Genomic DNA, 18,420 nt, shown 5'->3' with positions numbered 1-18,420 from the left:
GATTTTATAAGCCCAGTGACAGCCAAACAAGATCCCGAGTTTACATACGACATAAATGTTTATTAACAATCGCAGATCATCCCTGTGAGCCAAGTGGTCGATCCAGATATCCAGGACTCTGTAAACAGACCCAAACATGAGATACTAAGGGGCCACCCAGCAAATCCCTCCCCGATCTTGCAAATCTCACTAGACTCTTTCTGCACTTCCCACCCCAAGAACCTCTTACGCATGGATCTGGCGAAGCCTCCCTACTACCAACCAAGGGTCTAATGGCCCTGCTGTTTTCCACCCCAGCCCCGCACTCACCAGCCACAAGTTCAGCGCAACCTCCGAGCTTCTCGCTCTGACTCCAATAGGGTGAGCACGTCGCCCTCGCGCACGGGGCCTTTCACGTTGCGGATGATGGAGCGGCTGGTGTCGTCCATGAACTCCACGCGCACCTACGGGGTCCATCGGGGGGACGCGAACGAGTTAGGGCCAGGTACAGCTGGACAGGATGTTTCGATTCGGAGAACGTGTTGGGACCAGCTCAGAGATACTTAGAAAGGGAACTGCGTCTGGGAGGCAGAACTGAGCCAGAAGAGAAGCCCAAGAGAGCCAAGTCGTGGAGAACAAAGTTCTGGAGCGGCCAAAGGAGCCACCAGGAGAGACAGCTGCAGCTCTAGTCCCGTTCGGGAGGAAAGCACACTCGGCAGGGCATGGCCACAAAGAGGTCGTTAGGACGGCCTAAGCCACGAGAAAGAGGAACGTCGGAGCCCGGGGAGTGAGGTCGACGGAGCTCAGACCCTGTAGGCAGGGCTCTAGTGAGGTCTCCGGGCACTCTGGGAGCCCTGGGATATAAGGCCTCCGGTTCTCAGGGTGCAGCTGGCCAGGCGGTCAACAGGGCTCAGACCCCGGGGCGTCCCCACCCGAGCGCTCACCTGCGTGCACTGTCCCTGTGAGCCAGTCCTGCCCAGAACCTTAGTGACCTGGCGGAGAGAAGCTGGGATCAGACCTGGGCAGCCCGACCCCCCTACCCCATCTTTCTTCATCCCGGCCCCCAAATCAGGACCCCCACCTCACCCTGGCCAACTTGATGGGCTGCACACGGCTCGTGTCCATGATGGCGGCGCGGCGGCGGTCTGCCGGAGAGGGGTCACGTGCTCCGAAAAGAACTTTTATACTACGCTCTAGCCCCGCCCGCTCCCGCTCTCGCGAGACCATGAACGTTCTTCCCAGCAGCCCTCGCGGTAGAGACGTCACTGGCGTCCTTCAGCGCAAACGGAACATGGCGTCCGCCACCCGCTTCATCCAGCGGCTGCGGAACTGGGCGTCCGGGGTGCGCTGGATGGAAAGGGCCATACGGGGGGAGGGGGGCGGCTGTGGGCTCCGTGCGCTTTGCACCCGCTCCCGCTAGTCCCCTTCCTCCTGCACCCTTGGGTCTGAGGCTTTTAGTGCCGAGATCCCCCTAGGTTGGAACCCTTGTCTCAGCCCAGGACCCCCAACTGGTGACCCTTCAGCCAACACACCCACCTCCGCCCCAGCCCTGGACCCATTCTGGCCTGACATCTGCCTAGTCCGGGACCTTCTTAGCTCTGTATCTTGTGGCCCCGGCCCTAGCTCTCCTCTTCACTGCCAGGGCCCATATCCCTGTACCATCCCTGTACCATCTCCGACCTTACCTTCTCCACCCTTGGGATGCCCCAGTTCCCTCGCCCTCTCCTCTCTTGGAGTGCCCTGCGGGTTGACCTCCTTCCTCTCCTCTCACAGCACGATTTGCAGGCGAAGTTGCAGCTGCGCTACCAGGAGATCTCCAAGCGGTGAGCAAGCCCCGCTCGCTGCCCACACTCCGGCCTTCTCCTGTTATTCTTACATTAAGAACAAAATTCGTATTCTTTTAGACCCCCTTTGCGCTGGGCCGGAATCTTGTCTCCAGTGTCTGGCAGGCTGTGGAAGCAGAGGTTTGCTTTTAACTTTGCTGTACTCAGAGCTGACTGCTCGTGGAACAGTCAGGTTGGACATGAATTCAGAGTGGGGATCGTGTAGCTGTGCAGTCCTTAGTGTGGTCCTGCCAGTTAGTAGTCTCAGCCCCAAGCTACCGATGAAAAAAGTGATGTTCAGAGAGACAGTGATTTGCTTAAAGTCACTCAGAAGCTAGAAAGTGACAACTGGGATTTGAATCCACAAGTGTTATGATTCCAAACTCATTTATGTCCAGAAATTACTTAATATTTACAAGCCCCTGCCATGTCCTTTGGGATACCAGCACCAACAAGAAAAGTTATTATCCTCATGCCTTTCATGGAGTTCAAATTCTAGAAATAGAGAAACATAGTAGGGAAATAAACGCAATAGGTAAAAAGCATTCCAGAATGCTCTGAAGACAAAATGAGTAAGAGTAAGCTGGAGGGTGGCTACCTCAGGTCAGGTGGTCACTAAAGGTCTTTTTTCTTGGATTGATGTTTGAGTCACCTGAATAATAAGGAGCCAAATGGTAATTATCGAAAGAGCATTCTGGACAGAGGAAACGGTACACGCCAAGCCTGTTGAGGCCCGACAGAGCCGGAAGTAGGAAGGAGGCCAGTGTGGCTGGACCACATCGGGGAAAGGAGGGATAGCAGTATATTGGAAGTCAGAGGAGTAGGCAAAGGTAAGGCAGCGATTGAGGATTAGCACGAAAGGAAGACAACTAGCATTTGAATAACCAAATTTATGTGAATGCTTACCTGCTGTAACTAATTCCAAATATCAGAAGTTTGAAGTTGCTTTCCATCCAGGGTAGTTGGTGGGCCTTTTGAGGAAACGGGTTTATAAAATTTCCAACCTCCTTAGGGTAGTGGCGCCCCCTGGTGATTCATGTGTGTCTGTTGGGCACTGGTTCTTACCCTTCTGCTAGGTGGCAGAAAGCTATGGCCACACCCACACGGGGACCGTCTGCACTCCAGGGGTTAAGCAAATTCTAACTGCCCCACGGATATTGCCTTTTTTTTTATTTTTAAGATTTTATTTTTAATCTCTACACCAAATGTGGGGCTTGAACTCACAACCTGGGCAAGAGTCGCATGCTCCTCTGAGCCAGCCAGGTGCCCCAGGATATTGCTTTTATCTGTTTATTTTAAAGATTTTATTTATTTACTTGTTTATTGAGAGAGAGAGCGTGCACGCGCACACACACACACACATACACGTGTGAGCTGGGGGCAGGGCAGAGGGAGGAGAGAGAGTCTTAAGCAGACGCACACTGAGTGCAGAGTCTGACATGGGGCTTGATCTCATGACCCTGAGATCATGAGCTGAGCCAAAACCAAGAGTGGGACACTTAACCAACTGAGCCACCCAGGTGCCCCAGGATATTGCTTTTAATATTAAATTTTTATGTTTTTATGTATATTTCTAATTTTTTTATACAATGGCTATCACTTGTTTTAAGAAAAACTTAAATCCTGGCAAAACAGTTAGCAGACAGACAAATTGTTTTAAAACATGGTTGAATGAAAAGCCGGTGATTTTATGATTTCTCCTATTTTTTCTGCCTTTCCTCTCTGCTATGTTTTCCAAGGAGGCTTCTGTTTTGTTTTGAGGTTAGCGTTTCCATTTTAGGCTTCTGGCTTCTTCGTAAATTCACCCTAGGTTTTAGCCCAACCCAGGACAGAACTCTATTCACTCATCCACCCCCACCCCCTACCCCAGCTCTGGCTATAGCGTTGGCTGACCAGGCAGGAAATGCAGAGACCTCAGAGGACAAGGTGCTCTTCGAGTAATAAGCCTTGAGCCCAGCAGGGTTCTTCAGAGAGTTCCTGAGATAACCGGAAACCCAGGAGTTCTGTAGCCTGGCCTTTGGGAACAAAGACCCGCAGAATAAGCTAAGTCTGGGGCTTTTGCCAAAGCAGTTATACTCTGTGACTACTGGATATGAGGTGGGCAGAGCCTCAGACCCTGGCCTCTTCATTTCCTGAGCTCCTGCAGGTGGACGTGAGGCCAGATGCAAGCTTTGGGCCATGGTGGGGTGGGAACAGGTCTGGGTGTCTAGTCTGGGCTGCCCTTTTCCCTGAGAAGCCTCAGAACAGGTCTTCCGTACATTGGGGCATATCTAGGCCTTGCCGTCCAGCATCTCCACACCCAAAGCAGAGACTGCTCCCTGCTGCAGGGCTTGGATCCTCCCTAGCCATGCATCCATGACAGCGTGCCAGGCAATTCCCCTGGCCTGCAGCCCAGTGACTGAGGCGGCCTAGGCCAGCCTAGCCAGAAAGAGTGACTTTCTATTAGGGGCGCCTGGGGGGCTCAGTCCATTAAGCGTCCAATTCTAGTTTTCCGCTCAGGTCATGATCTTGGGGTTGTAAGATCAAGACCCATGTCGGGCTCCGCGCACAGTGCGGAATCTGCTTAAGAATCTTTCCTCCTCCCTCTGTCTCCCCCTCTCCCCTCCCCTCCCCTCCCCTCCCTTCAGGTGTGTGTGTGTGCACTCAGTCTCTCTCAAATAAATAAATACAATCTTAAAAAAAAGAAAAAAGGTTTTCTGTTAGCTTCAGTGGTGATATTTTTTTCCGCAGAACGCAGCCTCCTCCCAAGCTCCCTGTGGGCCCCAGCCACAAGCTCTCCAGCAACCACTACTGCACTCGCGATGGCCGCCGGGAAGCTATGCCGCCCTCAGTCATCATGTCCTCACAGAAGGTATTGGCGTCAGGCAAGCCTGCAGAGAGGTGAGGGCATTGCAGCCTGGAACCAGCCCTTTCTCTTGCTTGTGCTTTTCAAGGTCCCGTTTACTGTGTTAGGAACTGTCCTGTGGGGGCTTTTCATGGGAGACCTCTGTGAATCCCCACTCAGCCCAGGGTAGGGGCTGGGGCCTCAGCCAGGGCTGCGGTGGCTACAAAGCAAATGAAGCTCCAGGCTCCCGTCAAGGGGTCCGAGAGAAGCCCAGGCGTTGTTTTTGTAATTTTTTTTTTTAATTGAGGCGTAATTAACATAGAACATTATGTGAGTTTCACATTTGATGTTTGTATACGTTGTGAAGTGATCACTGCAGTAAGTCTACTTAGCCGTCACCACAGACAGAGTTAGACGTTTCTTTCTTTTGATGAGAACTTTTAAGATCTATCTCTTAGCAACTTTCAAATATGCAATAATGTGTTGTTAACTACAGTCACCATGCTGTGTATTATGTCCCCGAGACTTACTTGTCTTATAATTGGAAGTTTGTACCTTTTGGCCCCCTTCACTCATTTCACCCACCCCCCACCTGCCTCCTGCCTCTGGTGACCATCAGTCTGTGTATCTATGAGTTTGGTTTTTTTGTTTTGTTTTTAGATTCCACACATAAGTGGGATCCCACAGTATTTTTTTCTCTGATTTGTTTCACTTAGCATAGTACTCTCAGGGTCCATACATGTTGCAAATGGAAGATTTCTTTCTTTTTTTATGGCTGAAGAGTATACCATTGTGTGTGTATGTATGTTTATGTGTATACACACACACCACATTTTCTTTGAATTCTTCTTAAAGATTAAGAATTGTATTTTTTTTTTAAAGATTTTATTTATTTATTTGACAGAGAGCCAGCAAGAGAGAGAACACAAGCAGGGGGAGTGGGAGAGGAAGAAGCAGGCTCCCAGCTGAGGAGCCTGATGTGGGGCTCGATCCCAGAACACTGGGATCACGCCCTGAGCTGAAGGCAGACGCTTAACGACTGCGCCACCCAGGCGCCCCAAGAATTGTATTTTTTTTTTAAGTAGGCTCCATGCCCAACATGGGGCTTGAACTCATGACCCTGAGATACAGAGTCAGATGTTCCACCAACTGAACCAGCCAAGTGCCCAAAAGAAAGAATTGTCTAAATCTCAGGCCCCTTAAAACGCGGTTTGGTCCCTGGTCTCAGGTGCCTTCTCTTAAATAAATGGAAACGATAATAGAATCTGCTTTAGGGAGTTTATCTCAGTTCACTCGGCTGCTATGACAATGTCCTAGACTGCGGTGGCTTATAAACAACAGAGGCATGTTTTGCACAGTTCTGGAGGCTGGGGAGTCCAGGATCAAGGTGCCGGCAGATTCCATGTCTGGTGAGGGTTCTCTTCTTGGTTCACAAATGGCATTTTCTTGCTATGTCCTCACACGATGGAAGGGGTAAGCAGTGTCTAGGGTCTCTTATAAGGGCACTAATCTCATTCATGAGGGCTCCTTCCTTAGGACCTAATCATCTCCCAAGGGCTCTACCTCCAAATACCATCACGTTGGGCGTTGCGGTTTCAGCATAGGAGTTTGGGAGAGACAAAACATGTAGTCTACAGCAGAGTTGTTGTAAAGGGTAATCTTCATAATTAATATCTGTAAGGTTTTAGAATGGCGTCAATGCCATGCCTGCCTCCTAATCCCTCCACAAGTTAGGCAGTGATGGCCCCTGTTGCAGAAGAGGAAATTGAGGCACAGGCCACGGGACCTGCCTGTCACACAGCTAGTGGGTAGCAGAAGCAGGATTTCAAAAACAGTTTGCTCAGATCCCAATGGTATCTGGGCTCTACAGTCAGTTCATCGTGTGGTCAGCAGCCAGTGTTTCGGCCTTCCTGAGCCTCAGTTTCTTTATCTGTAAAACGGGGATGGTGGGTTTGCCGTGTGACAAGACCTGTAAGGTGTCGAGGCCAGGCAGGGCCTGCTGTATAATTAGAACTCGGTGAATGGTCAGTGTCATGGTCCTTGTTACCTTCTAGTTCTCCAGAGTCCAGCACCGGACTGTGGCACACTACCCAATTCCCCCCAGACCCCCTCACCTGCCCTGGGATGCCTGCTTCTGCCTCTTCCACCTCCTTCAGACTCCGGGGAGGGTGGGAGGCCCTGGAACCCCTGCTCCTGGGAGCCGCCTCCACAGTGAGAGCCTGCCTGCCTGCCTCCTCCCCCTTTGGACTTACCATGTGTGCAGGCCTCTCCAGCCCTAGGCGCCAGGGCTTGGGTGTCTCAGGAGACGCCTGCCTTGGATTTGTTGCCACAGTGTCTCTCTTTGGGGCTCACTCTGGGCCAAATGGTGTACTCTTCTTTTTCTTTTCTTCTTCTTCTTTTTTTTTTTTTAAAGATTGATTTATTTTAGAGAGTTCACGCGTGAATGCACACACAAGCAGGGGGAGGGGCGGGGTGGGGGAGGGAAGAAGACTCCCTGCTCAGTGGGGAGCCTGACGCAAAGCTCAGTCTCAGGGTCCTGAGATCATGACCTGAACTGAAACCAAGAGTCAGACTCTTAACCAGCTGAGCCACCCAAGTGCCCCAAATGGTGTATTTTTCAACTGCACTTGACTCTCAGCCTCATTAGACTGAGGTCAGGTCTTAGTGCTATGCTGGGCCACGCACAGTGCCTGCCATGTGGCAAGTGCTTCGCACTGAGGGAGGAGAGAGCAGTGGGCACACATCACCTGATGCTTGGCCCTTTTGCCAGTATCCTGTTTGGAGGCAACAGGAATGGGGTGCTTGTCCACCCTGGGGCTACAAGTGGGAAGGGTGCTAGAGGAGGAGCCCAGCTCTTTATGGCTGGCTTTGAGCTCAGGAGCCAGGGGAGGGTGACTGGGGGTTCACATGGGGGCTTGAGCAGGAAGGGTTCTGGCCAGCTCCCAGCAAGCATTGGCTGACCCTCTGGGGGACCCTGGTGAAGGAGTTTGGGCACTCTGAAACACCCTCACTCTGGCCTGCAGAGCCACAGTCTCGGCAGCCATGGTCTTGCTGGGCACAGATATGGGCTCCCTCCAGTCCCTCTATGCTGCTCTCGGAGACCTGGCCCTAATCAAAGTCTCTTTTCCCTTGCAGCTCGGCTGCAGCAGCCACTGAGAAGAAGGCTGTGTCGCCAGCTCCTCCTATGAAGAGGTGGGAGCTGTCCAAGGACCAGCCTTACCTGTGACTCTGCATCTGGGGGCACCTGGCCCGACCCTCAAGGCCCCCTGAGTGCTTCCCCTCCTTGTATTCTTTCCAGGGAGAACACGACCTAATTTATGACAAATACACTTAGCTCTCCAGTATCACTTCGTTCTGACTTTTGAAGCTGCGTATGACTTACATGGATTTCCTGGTGAAGCTGGTGCTGGATCCTCACTCCGTCAGCACTCCAGGAGCCAGGGAGGGATAGTGTTCTTGCACTTCAGGGTGACACGCTGTCACTGCTCACAGAGGCTGATGCCATGGGGTCCAGGGGCAGGGTGTCCAGGGCTCCGGTGTTGTCACCATCCCTTCCCTGTGGGTGGGGCTAACCTACAGAGCAGTAGGCTGGGTTCCAGGACCTGTGGGTGTTTGGAAGGCACTGACGGTGAAGGAACACGGGGCTGAACATAAGCTGCTCGCTTAAGTTTCTCAAGAACTCCCATTGCAGTTGCTCATGGGGACACTGGCCAGCACCCTTCTGCTGCTGCCCCCATCTGACCTTGAGCACCCTGCAGCTTGGCGGGGGTGACCGAGGACAGCAGGACAACTCCCAGGGAAGGCTCACCTAGGACAGGTGAGGGAAGGCCTCCCTGAGCCAGAAGCCTTTCTGCGTGGTTCTGGGGAGTGAGACGGAGTCAGCCTAGGAATGGAAAGGACTGGTCCTTGTGGAGGAATGAGCAGCTGAGTGAAAGCCAGAAAAGAAGCAGCCCAAGTCTGGCCGCAGGAGCAATGGGGAGCCATGTAGGGACCTCAAGTGGGGGCATGTCATGGCTGCCCAATGGAAGAACCCCACAGTCCTTTGGTAGGCAAAGAGGAGATGTGTGAAGATGAGGGTGTTGAGACTGCCTTGCTCTCCGGAAGTGTAGAACAAGGCAGGAAAGGTCCCCGTTCCAGGTGGGATGTATGAGGGAGCCCCAGAGTGGGTGATGTAAATGCTAAAAGCTCATCTGGAAGAAAACCCTGGGCTGCAGCCCCAGGGCAGGCTTTCTGGAGGAGGTGGGACTCTCATTGGAGGAAAGGTTGAGTCAGATTCAGAAAGGAGATCTGGAGGGAGAGGAAGTCTGGGCAGGATGTCCTGAAGTCACAAGAAAGGCAGCCCTGAGGGCTTCCACAGACTGCAGGCAAGATATGCCATTGAAGGCTTCCGAATAGCTTGATGACACAGATTTGAAATTTCGCCAGGGAGCGGGGGTGGGAAGGAACGTCTGACACCTGAGCTCTGTGTGCTAGGTACTGGTTTTTTTTTTTTTTTTTTTTTTAAGATTTTATTTATTTCTTTGACAGAGACACAGCCATCAAGAGATGGAACACAGGCAAGGGGAGTGAGAGAGGAAGAAGCAGGCTCCCAGGAGGAGCCTGATGTGGGGCTCGATCCCAGGACTCTGGGACCATACCCTCAGCCGAAGGCAGAGGCTTAACGACTGAGCCACCCAGGTGCCCCACTAGGTACTGTTTTGAACGCTTTCAGGATCTCAGCTCCTTTGTGGAGCAATCCTGTGAGGTCATGGCTGATGCCACACCCCCTTGACAGAAAAACAGAATGACGGACAAGAACTCGCTCAGGCTCACTGAAATTGAACCTGGCAGCTGATGAGTCTGCCAAGCTACTACAAATCCATGGCTTCTTCAGCTTCTACCCCTGCACCCCAGAGACCTTTGAGCCTCAAAGGTGGGATGCTCCCCACCCCTACGGTGCACAGTCCACTGTTTGTCACCTGCCTCTGCGCCGGTACTCCTTAGCCTCTACCCATTGCACATGGGAATCTGGGAGGTTTTAAACAACAACAAAAAACCCCAACACACACATATACACACTCCAAAAGCAGCTATAACTTTCAACATTTTCAAATAGTGAAGCTTGCCAACAACCTGCAAACAGCCCCTTGTGGGAAAGATCTGGATGCTTTAGTGTTGCTTCCAGGAAATGGGGGTGGGGGTGGGGGTAAATGCTTGCATACCTAACACTGAGGGACCTCCACTTGTTTGGGGTTCTGCTGACAGTCCGACGCGTTGCTTCTTCTCAAGGCAGAACAATCGATAAAATACTTAACTTTCAAGAAAACACGGCCACTGGTTGGCTAGAAAGCCTGCAGAAGGTTTGTATTTTATGTGCCTATTGGTTGAGCATGAGAAAGCCCATGGGCTGCCTTTACATATCTTGTTCCTGGAGAATACCCACCGCCCTGTGAGGAGGACTGAAGGAGGCAGTGGGTGTGGGTGAGCGCATCCAGGTGCGAGGGACCGGACCCTTGATGGAAGCCAGTAAATTCTGGGAGTGTTTCGTTCATTTATTCACTAAATATTTCAGAGCCTGCTATTGTGGCCGACGCTGTGCTAGGCACTGGAGATGCAGTGAACAACACAGCATTCCTGCCCTGCAGCTGACCTAGTGGGTCATCACTCAATCAAAGTAAGCAAAGTAGAAAAGTTGGGCGCATGGGAGAAGCAGGAGGAGGGAAAGGCTGGGGCGTGCCTGAGGGGAGTGGCTACCATATTAAATATGATAATCAGACAGTAACATTTGCTGCGGTATGTCCGCGACACATTCGATATTGTAAGTAGACAATGACAAGTTCGTTTACATCCCCATAGTTTCTAACTTCAGATGGGCCCAACACATTTCGATGTACCTTGTCACTGGGAAAAGTGGGTTAGAGCCTCAAATTTGGTTCCTCTCGTATTCGGACCTTTACGGTACTCTTAGCGGCGGGCGCCGCGGCTCCTCGGGGCGTGGGCCCCGCCCCCGACCGCGGCGCGCGTGCGCCGGGATAAAAGCGAGGCCCAGTCGGCGCGTGGTTAGTACCGGGACGGGGCGGTGCAGCAAGCGGCTGCATGGCGCAGGGCGGAGTGCGGCGGACAGCGGCCCTGGGTCTGGCGCTGCGGCTGCTGCTCGGCTTCGGGCTGGGCATGGAGGCCGCCCCGAGCCCGGTCCCGATCCAGTTCTTGGCCCAGGCCCCAGGTGAGTGAGCTCCGCGTACTCCACGCGCGCGCCCCCCGGGAGGCCTGGTCCCGCCCCGCGCGCCGGCGGCGCCTCGCCATTGGTTGTAACGCTTGTGCGCTCCGGACACTCCCCCGGCACGTGGCTGGAGACTCTGGAGTGCGGGGAGCCTGGCCTTTGAGCGAGCCTTCCCCAGTCAGGGGATCCTCGCGTGGGTGGCTCTGCCTGCCTTTAACTGTCCTGCTTCTGCCTGCTCACACCCCACTCCTGCTCTGCTTGGCGTACCCCTTTGTCACCTCCAAGCCGCCCTTCAGCCCAGCGTGGGCAGGAAGGCTTGCTGTAGGCTCAGGTTGTCCGACCTCTAACTGTGCATGGCCGGTCACCTGGCGCCTCTTGCAGCAGTTGTAGGAGGCCCTCATCCAACCCCAAGGCCATATGGCTGAGTTTCCTGGGCGACCAGCCCCCACCGTCCCCATCGTTTCTCTCCCTCCCTGTGACGCCAGGCCTTCGGGCACCTGCTCCTGGGCCTAGGTGGTCTTGGTGGCCCTCCCTGAGGTTCCCAGAGGCAGCTGGGTGGGAGAGTGACCTCCGTGTAGGCACAGGTGATCCTCGCTTTCAGCAGTGAGCTCCCGTCTGATCTGGTCCCTGCCTCACCCCAAAGCCCCTGCCTTTACAGGCTAAATGTTCCTGGTTCCTTTAAGGAGGCAGGACTCAATTTAACCAAGTACCAAACTCTACAGTTCTCCTCTCCTCAGGACAATGAGGTAGGGACTCCTAACATGCTCCTTTTACAGGGGAGGGAACTGAGGCTGGGAGGGAAAGTCACTGGTCACTTCAACTCCTGTCTGACCCAATAGCCCTATGAGGCCTGGTCTGCTGTGCTCTGCCTCCCACTTTCCAGGAAGAACACACACGCCAGGGAGGGAGGTCGGTCGGGAGGTTGGCAAGGCTAAGAGTGGCTAGGCCTAGAGAGGAAGCCGCACCCAGAGACCGCCAGACCCCCCGTGGGCAGGGAAGGAAGCCAGCTCCAGGTCCGGTCACAGCTCTTCCTGTCTTCAAAAGCTCAGGGACTGTGTGGGTCACAGGTGTCATTGGGCCTGGAGGCCTGTGGCGGGCTGGCTGTGGGGAGAAGGGGGTTTGGAGGCTCAGGCCTGTAAGTAACGGTGGAGATGCTAAGAGTACCAGGATTGACTGGAGTGCCTCTAGGTTGGGGCCAAGCAGGTATTTGCACCCCCATCACTGAACCCAGGAGGAGAGCCTTAAAGGCCATTCGTTTCCTCAGTCTGTCAGACTTCTCCTGCTGCCCACGTTCTAGGCCCTTTCGTGCTCTTCCAGATCAGCATGTAGCCCGAGCCTCACTGCCTGGGGTCCAGGAAGGCTCAGATCTCATCAGGACCCAGCCTGGACCCTTGTGTGACTTGTGTCTGTATTGCCCTGGGCTTGCGGTCACAAGGTCCTGGCCCTGATCTCCACTGAGTGTCCAGTCTGTGTGGATACCAATTTGAGGACCATTGTTTTAGTGGAAGGCAGAGCTTCAGGCCTCTCTGAGGGGTGCGTGAGACCCTTTCCAAGAATAAGAAGCAGAGATCTGAAAGCTGGGGAGGAATCACCAGTTGCAGAGTGTGGGGAAGAGAGGGGCACAGGGCCAAGCATCAGCGCAGGCAAAGGCCCTGAGGTAGAAATGAGCCAGGCCTCTTGGAGAACAGTGAGGAGGCCAGGACAGAGGGAGCTGGATGAAGAGGAAGAAGGAGGGAGGAAATGAGGTCCAGGAAGGGTTCATGGCAGGGCTTTGCCAGGCCTGTGGCCACATAGACAAAATAGGGATTTGGTGTGAGAGGCTCAGGGGACCAGGGCACAGCTTTGAGCAGAGAGGAGGCAAGGGCAGGTGACTGAATGATGTGACTCTGTGAGATCCCCAGTGTCCAAATGGAGATGGGGATGGGGCCTGGTGAGGAGGCGGCACATTCAGGATGGGGAAAGTGGTCGGATCTGGGAGGAATTTAGGTGGTGAGTGGACAAGCCTTGGTAACTAAGCAGGTCCTCCACCCAGGGCCTCAGTTTCCCCTTGGCTAAGCAGGTGGGATATAATGGGCCTTGCCGACCCAGACCATGGGCCTGGGCCAGGGCAGGTTCAGAGATGGCCCCTACCCTAGTCTGTTTAACCGTGGATCTTGGAGAGCCTCTTGGGGAGACCATCTGGCCTGGAGCCTGGTAAAGACCCCAGGATCAGTGAGACCTGGGTTCAGACCTGGACTCTGCCACCAGCTCTGTAGCCCCGGGCCTTGCCTGTCTCCTCAGTGTCTTCTGCAGCATGGGGCTGGCGGTAGAACCTGCCCTCCGAGCCTCCCGCGTAGTAGGTCCTCAGCAAACGGTGGCTGCCAGTGTCATTCCAGTGCCCTGGGACCTGGCCTGCCTCCTGGTGGTCGCAGTCTGAAACCACCGTGCCCCTGGGGTGGGGGGCAGGACTCGGGCCTCCCAGACCTCACTTGTGTGCATCTTGCAGGCTCGTGCCCGCCCACCAGCTTCCAGTGCCGGACCAGTGGCTTCTGTGTGCCTCTCACGATGCGCTGCGATGGTGACAAGGACTGCCCGGACGGCAGCGATGAGGAGGAGTGCCGTGAGTAGCCGGGCTCTGGGGGCGGGGCCGCAGGGGTGAGCTGCTGGTGCGAGGGGTGTGGCCTTCAGGCGGGGGAATGATGGGGCGGGGCCTGAGGGTGGGCAGGGCTTACAAGACGAGGTGGGTTTACTGGGAAGCGGACTTAGGGGGGCCTTGGGAAGAGGGGCTTGCAGGGAGGCCAGTCCTTGGCAGGTGGAGCTAGCAAGGGGGAGTCTTTAGGATGGGTGGATTTTTCTAGAGTCACCTGTTCCTGGAAGGCGGGGCTTACAAGGGGGCCGGGTGGAGGGGCGTACCGCAGCACTGTTGGGCAGGTGTTTGGGACCTGACTGACCTCGTACCCCAGGGAACAAGCCTTGTGCCCAGGACGGAGAGTGCCAGCCACCCACTGGCAGCCCCTGCCCTTGTGACAACATCGATGACTGCCTAGATGGCATCGTCGAGAATGTTCACAACTGCAGTTACCAGCCCTGCCCGGCTGGGGAGCTCCGCTGCCTGCTAGGCGGTGCCTGCATCCCACACACCTGGCTCTGCGATGGCCATCCCGACTGTCCCGCCTCCAGTGACGAGCTTGGCTGTGGTGTGTATCATGGGACCTCAGTGTGCCTGGAGGGGTGGAGAGGGCTGGGCATTAGATAAGGACACCTCACGCTTCCGGTGGGACCAGGCTGAGGGTGTGGACACTTGCATCCCCGTGGGGGCAGCGGAAGATCAGCCCCAAGGTCCCCTCAGGCATTTGGAACACCTGTTCATCATGTGTCGTCCCCCCCCCACCGTCCTCATTGCCCAATCCCCAGCTGCTGAATGCCTGGACTTATTGCAGGAACTGAGACCCTCAAGGAAGGGACTGCCACGTCCACAGGGACGCCTGTGACCCCGCACAGTGTCACCTCTCTCAAGAATGCCACAGCCACCCCCGTTGAGGACCAGGACTCTGTCCAGTCTGGATACCGGAGTGCTTGTGGGGTTATCGCAGCTGCGGGTGAGATGACCAGGCCCTCCTACTCCTGGGGCTTGGGGAGGGGACAGGCTGCAGATGCCCCTTCTCCGTGTGGCGAGCTGCTGACTCCTGCCTGTCTGTCCCCCACAGTGGTGCTCAGTGCCGGTGTGGCTGCCATCTCCCTGTTTGTGCTGTCCCGGCTCTGTGTGCGGGGGCGGCTGCACCCGCTGGGGCTGCTGACGGTCGTGAAGGAGTCCCTGCTGCTGTCAGACAGGAAGACCTCGCACTTCTGAGGACGGGCTCTTGCTACCACAGCTCTTGGTCCCTGAGCGGGGGCAGCTATGGGGACGTGTACCTCAGCAGCAGCGCACGGCTGCTGGCGCACCAGCCCTCAGACGTGGGTCCTTCTGGCCAGGCAGCACCATGGACCAGAGCTCCTGCCGCTGGCTCCGGAGAGGTTGGGGGTGCTGGGACCCTCCCCCTGGATGCAGGGAGCCTGGATGGGGAGTACATCACAGCTGGAACTGAGGGGCTGGTCCCAGGCTGCTTCTGGGGGCGGCCCCACATGTAGACACTCCTGCTGCCCCCATCTGAAGGTGCCGATTAAAGTTACTTCACATCTTCTGCCTGCCTCTGGGCCTCTGTCTCGCTCTGCCCAGCCAGCCAGGGATCTCCAGGCCAGGCCCTCCTCCGTGGTGGAAGTGTCTCGAGAGGGTGGGACTCCGAGACCCAGCCCTGGGCACTCCCTCGGCCACTTTGCCTCTAGCTTCCTGGGACCCACATCAGGAGGCAGCGGGGCTGGGGCAGCAGGGTGGTCTGCATGACCCGAAGGCTCTTGTGCGGGGGAGCAGAACCCGACCAGTGCCTCCTAGAGTCCTGGGGAACCGCCATCCATCGTGGCTTCTTCCTCTTTGAGATGGAAGCTGGGCATCCCAGGGTTGGTCTGGGCTCCACCCGGTTTTAAAATGTAGGTTTCATTATTGTGCAGGTGCGGACTGCCGTTGAAAAGACTCGCAGTTCCCAAAAGATGGGGGGGGCGCGGAGTTGGCACACTGTGCCACACAGGGGAAGGAAGTCCCAGGGTCAGGAGGCAGAGGGAGAGGGTGGAGAATGTAGGCAAGAACCTTTATTGTGGTTCCCATGGGAAGGAACAGGTGAGGCAGGGTGAGCGGGCTTGGGATCGGCTAATTTGAATAACCCCAGTGGGCTCTGGGGGCAGGTGCTGTCTGTCCTGTAGGTACCAGCCTGTTGACAGTGACGCCACTGGCTAGGAATGCCTGGGGCATCTGCCTGGGTCTGTGCCCGGCGTAGCCAGCCCCCACGGATCTGCCGATGTTGTGGCTGGGCCCGCCCTTGTGGTTCTTCTTATGATCGCTGGACGCACTTCAGCAAAGACTATCCGGGAACTTCGAGGAACGAGGGTGATGACTCACAAGTCCTCGCAAGAGGGCACACGGCACCCTCACGGGCCGCACAGCGAGATCACGGGTAAAGAGGCAGTGTGGACCTGGGGCTCTCTGTCTTCGTTAGGGTCCGAGGGTGGGGTGTCTAGGGTTTCACGAGTTCACTCTTTACTGGTGAATTTATTCTATTTTATTTTTTAAAGATTTTATTTATTTATTAGAGCGAGAGCATGTGCCAGGGGAGAGGCAGAGGGAGAGGGAGAGGGAGAAGCAGACTCCCCGTTGAGCAGGGAGCCTGATGCGGGACTCAATCCCAGGACCCCGGGATCATGACCTGAGCTGAGAGCAGACGCTTCACTGACTGAGCCCCCCCAGGCGCCCTTTTACTGGTGAATTTAAAGCATAAGAAGAGGAATTGGGGCGGGGAGGGAGAAGTGGGGTCACTCAGGCAGTCAACTATCTAAGCCACCCAGGGCTTTCTGAAAGAGGGAGCTTCAGGGGCGGGGCAGCCGAATTCCTTATCTGGCGGGGTTGCTCGGAGCTGGGCCCTACAGCTGGCGATAATGTTTATTCTGGAGGGATGCTGGCAATCAGAGCTCGATGTGCCCTGTCCCCAGCTGTCTGGCAGTTGACCCCGAGGTGATCAGGGCAGCGGGACCCTGGCTCAGGGTGTGGGCTCTGGACGGATTGGTTCGCATGTGAAACGTGCGCTCCACTGGTGAGCTGTTTGCCGTCTGTAGGAACTGGCTGACTCCATGGGGGACAGTCCCTCCTGGTCAGCGAGGCCCTAGACGCCAGAGCATCGGGAATACAGAAAATCTAGATCATACACACCCTACTGCTGGGTGTTGAGGGCAAGGCTCTTCTCCAGTCCTCATTTTCCTCATTTCCAGATGGCGTGGCCAGGGCTCCCATAGCCTCCTTGCCCGGGGCGGGGGAGGACCTTCCTGACATCCCTGGAGCTGAACTGGGTGTCTGCCCCCGGCTGCGCCCGTGCAGCCCACTGTTGAGCGAGCACCCAGGGTCCCACGTAGGGTCTTGGGGCTCCCTCATCTGGCAGGCAGGGAGACCCCTGATGATGAGATGCTGGGGAGGGGTAGAGTGAACAGGTGCACCAAGGAGGGCTTTCTGGGGGTGGTAGAGTTTGGCTTTGGGGCCCCACCCACCTCCCAGTGCGGGGAAGGTGGTTGAGGTAGGTTTGGGAGTCTGGGCCTTGGGCAGTGTGTGGGGGGCTGAGTGCTCTGTCAGGCAGTGCGGGGGGCAGTGGGAGTGAGGGCTTGGGGGGGGCTGCAGCGACCGTAGGGGGCCCCATCTCCTGGGGTACAAGGCCTTCCCTCAGCACCCGCTGGAGCCAAGGAGTACTGAGGCAGAAGCAGAACCGTAGGCTTCCAGTCGACAGGAAGGAGTCCCACCGCAGGGTAGGATTTTCTTGTTTTTAGGTTTTTCTCTTTTGCTTAGGCATGGTCAGAGGGTCAGAGGGTGTGGAAGGGAGGTATGAGGCCGCTTGTCACATGCCACCTAAGCGGAGGTCTGACTCATCCACGTGGATTCAGTGGAGCAGACCTCCCCCACGTGTTCTCTGTCACGACTGCTGGCTGCTTTTCTGTTTCACACATGGAGTCATGGCTGCTGTCCTCTGGGGGCTGAGCCGGACCTTAGCATCTAGAATTTCTCCGTCATGTCTGGAGCCTTGGGATGATGGCCAGGGCAGCAGGGCCACTCCCTCTCTATGTGGCCCCCGAGCGGGACGGTCTGGTCTCTTTCGTGGCAACTCGGCTCCTCAGAGTGCGGCGTGGAGGCCACCAGACCTCTTAAAGGGGGGCCTGGAGCCGGGCCAGCAGCACTTCTGATGCGTTCTGTTGCTATCTTGGAGCCCCAGGTTAGCCCAGAAGTGCGTGGGGACCGTACGAGGGTGTGAACACTGGGAGGACCCAGGTCACTGTGCCATCCTTGCAGACCAGCTTGCACAAAGGGGACAGCTCCCTTTGAGCCAGCTGACCATCTGTGGGCTCATGGCTTTGCTCTTGGGGGCAGCTTTGTCATCTGCACGCTGGGCCAGGCACAGGGGCAAGTGTTTGTCGCCCTGAGCGTCCTGGGGTTTCAGCTGCCTTCATCGCCTGGAGCCGTCCCTCCTGTGCAGCAGGCTCAGTGAGTCACTTCCAGGAAACTGCAGGGACGGGTCCAAGTTTAAAAGTGGGGGGGGGTGTTTGGGGAGCCCAGGAGGGGGTGGTGGACCAGGGCAGGTGGCTGGGAGGGGGTGGGGTGGGGCAGGGTGGGGGCTGCAGGTGAGGATGGGGAGCAGGATGGAGGGGAGTGTGTGTGCGTATCTCTATAACTCTTGCCGTTCCTCTTTTTTTTTTTTTTTTAATTGAGAAATTCACATTAGATTAACCATTAACCAGTTCAACGTGGACAACTCCATGGCATTTAGTACATTCGCAGTGTTGTGCGCCTAGTTCTAAGACCTTTCCATCCCCCGGAAGGAAACCCTGCCCCCATTAGCACTCCCTCCCCGCCTCCCTCCCCCAGCCCGTGGCTCCTAATAACCCACTTTCTGTTTCTGTGGATTTGCCTGATGTGGATATTTCATATGGATGGAATTATGATTCCACAGGTGGCCTTTGATGTCTGGCTTCTTTCACTGATCATCGAGTTT

At 55.6% G+C, this 18,420-nt stretch overlaps 3 protein-coding genes across 3 annotated transcripts; 2 read left to right on the top strand and 1 right to left on the bottom strand.

Moving 5' to 3' along the window:
- Positions 1–34: 34 nt before the first annotated feature.
- On the bottom strand, positions 35–1,178 carry RPS28 (ribosomal protein S28). Its single transcript, XM_045774316.2, has 4 exons — positions 1,066–1,178; positions 924–971; positions 310–443; positions 35–118 (listed from the first exon to the last, which is right to left on the bottom strand). The coding sequence occupies exons 1-3, from the start codon at positions 1,102–1,104 to the stop codon at positions 321–323; spliced, it is 210 nt and encodes a 69-aa protein (XP_045630272.1). The 5' UTR covers positions 1,105–1,178; the 3' UTR covers positions 35–118; positions 310–320.
- Positions 1,179–1,215: 37 nt separating this feature from the next.
- Positions 1,216–7,970, top strand: NDUFA7 (NADH:ubiquinone oxidoreductase subunit A7). The gene is made up of 4 exons (XM_045774315.2): positions 1,216–1,321; positions 1,753–1,802; positions 4,533–4,682; positions 7,762–7,970. Exons 1-4 carry the CDS (start codon positions 1,271–1,273, stop codon positions 7,850–7,852), a joined length of 342 nt encoding a protein of 113 aa, XP_045630271.1. The 5' UTR covers positions 1,216–1,270; the 3' UTR covers positions 7,853–7,970.
- Positions 7,971–10,629: 2,659 nt separating this feature from the next.
- CD320 (CD320 molecule) lies at positions 10,630–14,985 on the top strand. The gene is made up of 5 exons (XM_045774435.1): positions 10,630–10,828; positions 13,311–13,424; positions 13,768–14,001; positions 14,245–14,403; positions 14,512–14,985. Exons 1-5 carry the CDS (start codon positions 10,702–10,704, stop codon positions 14,652–14,654), a joined length of 777 nt encoding a protein of 258 aa, XP_045630391.1. The 5' UTR covers positions 10,630–10,701; the 3' UTR covers positions 14,655–14,985.
- The last annotated feature ends 3,435 nt before the right edge of the window (positions 14,986–18,420 follow it).

This window comes from Ursus americanus, chromosome 14, assembly GCF_024610735.1.
Source record: "Ursus americanus isolate L20-20 chromosome 14, mUrsAme1.1.p, whole genome shotgun sequence".
Classification (NCBI taxonomy): domain Eukaryota; kingdom Metazoa; phylum Chordata; class Mammalia; order Carnivora; family Ursidae; genus Ursus; species Ursus americanus.
This window is presented reverse-complemented; position numbering and strand designations above follow the sequence as displayed.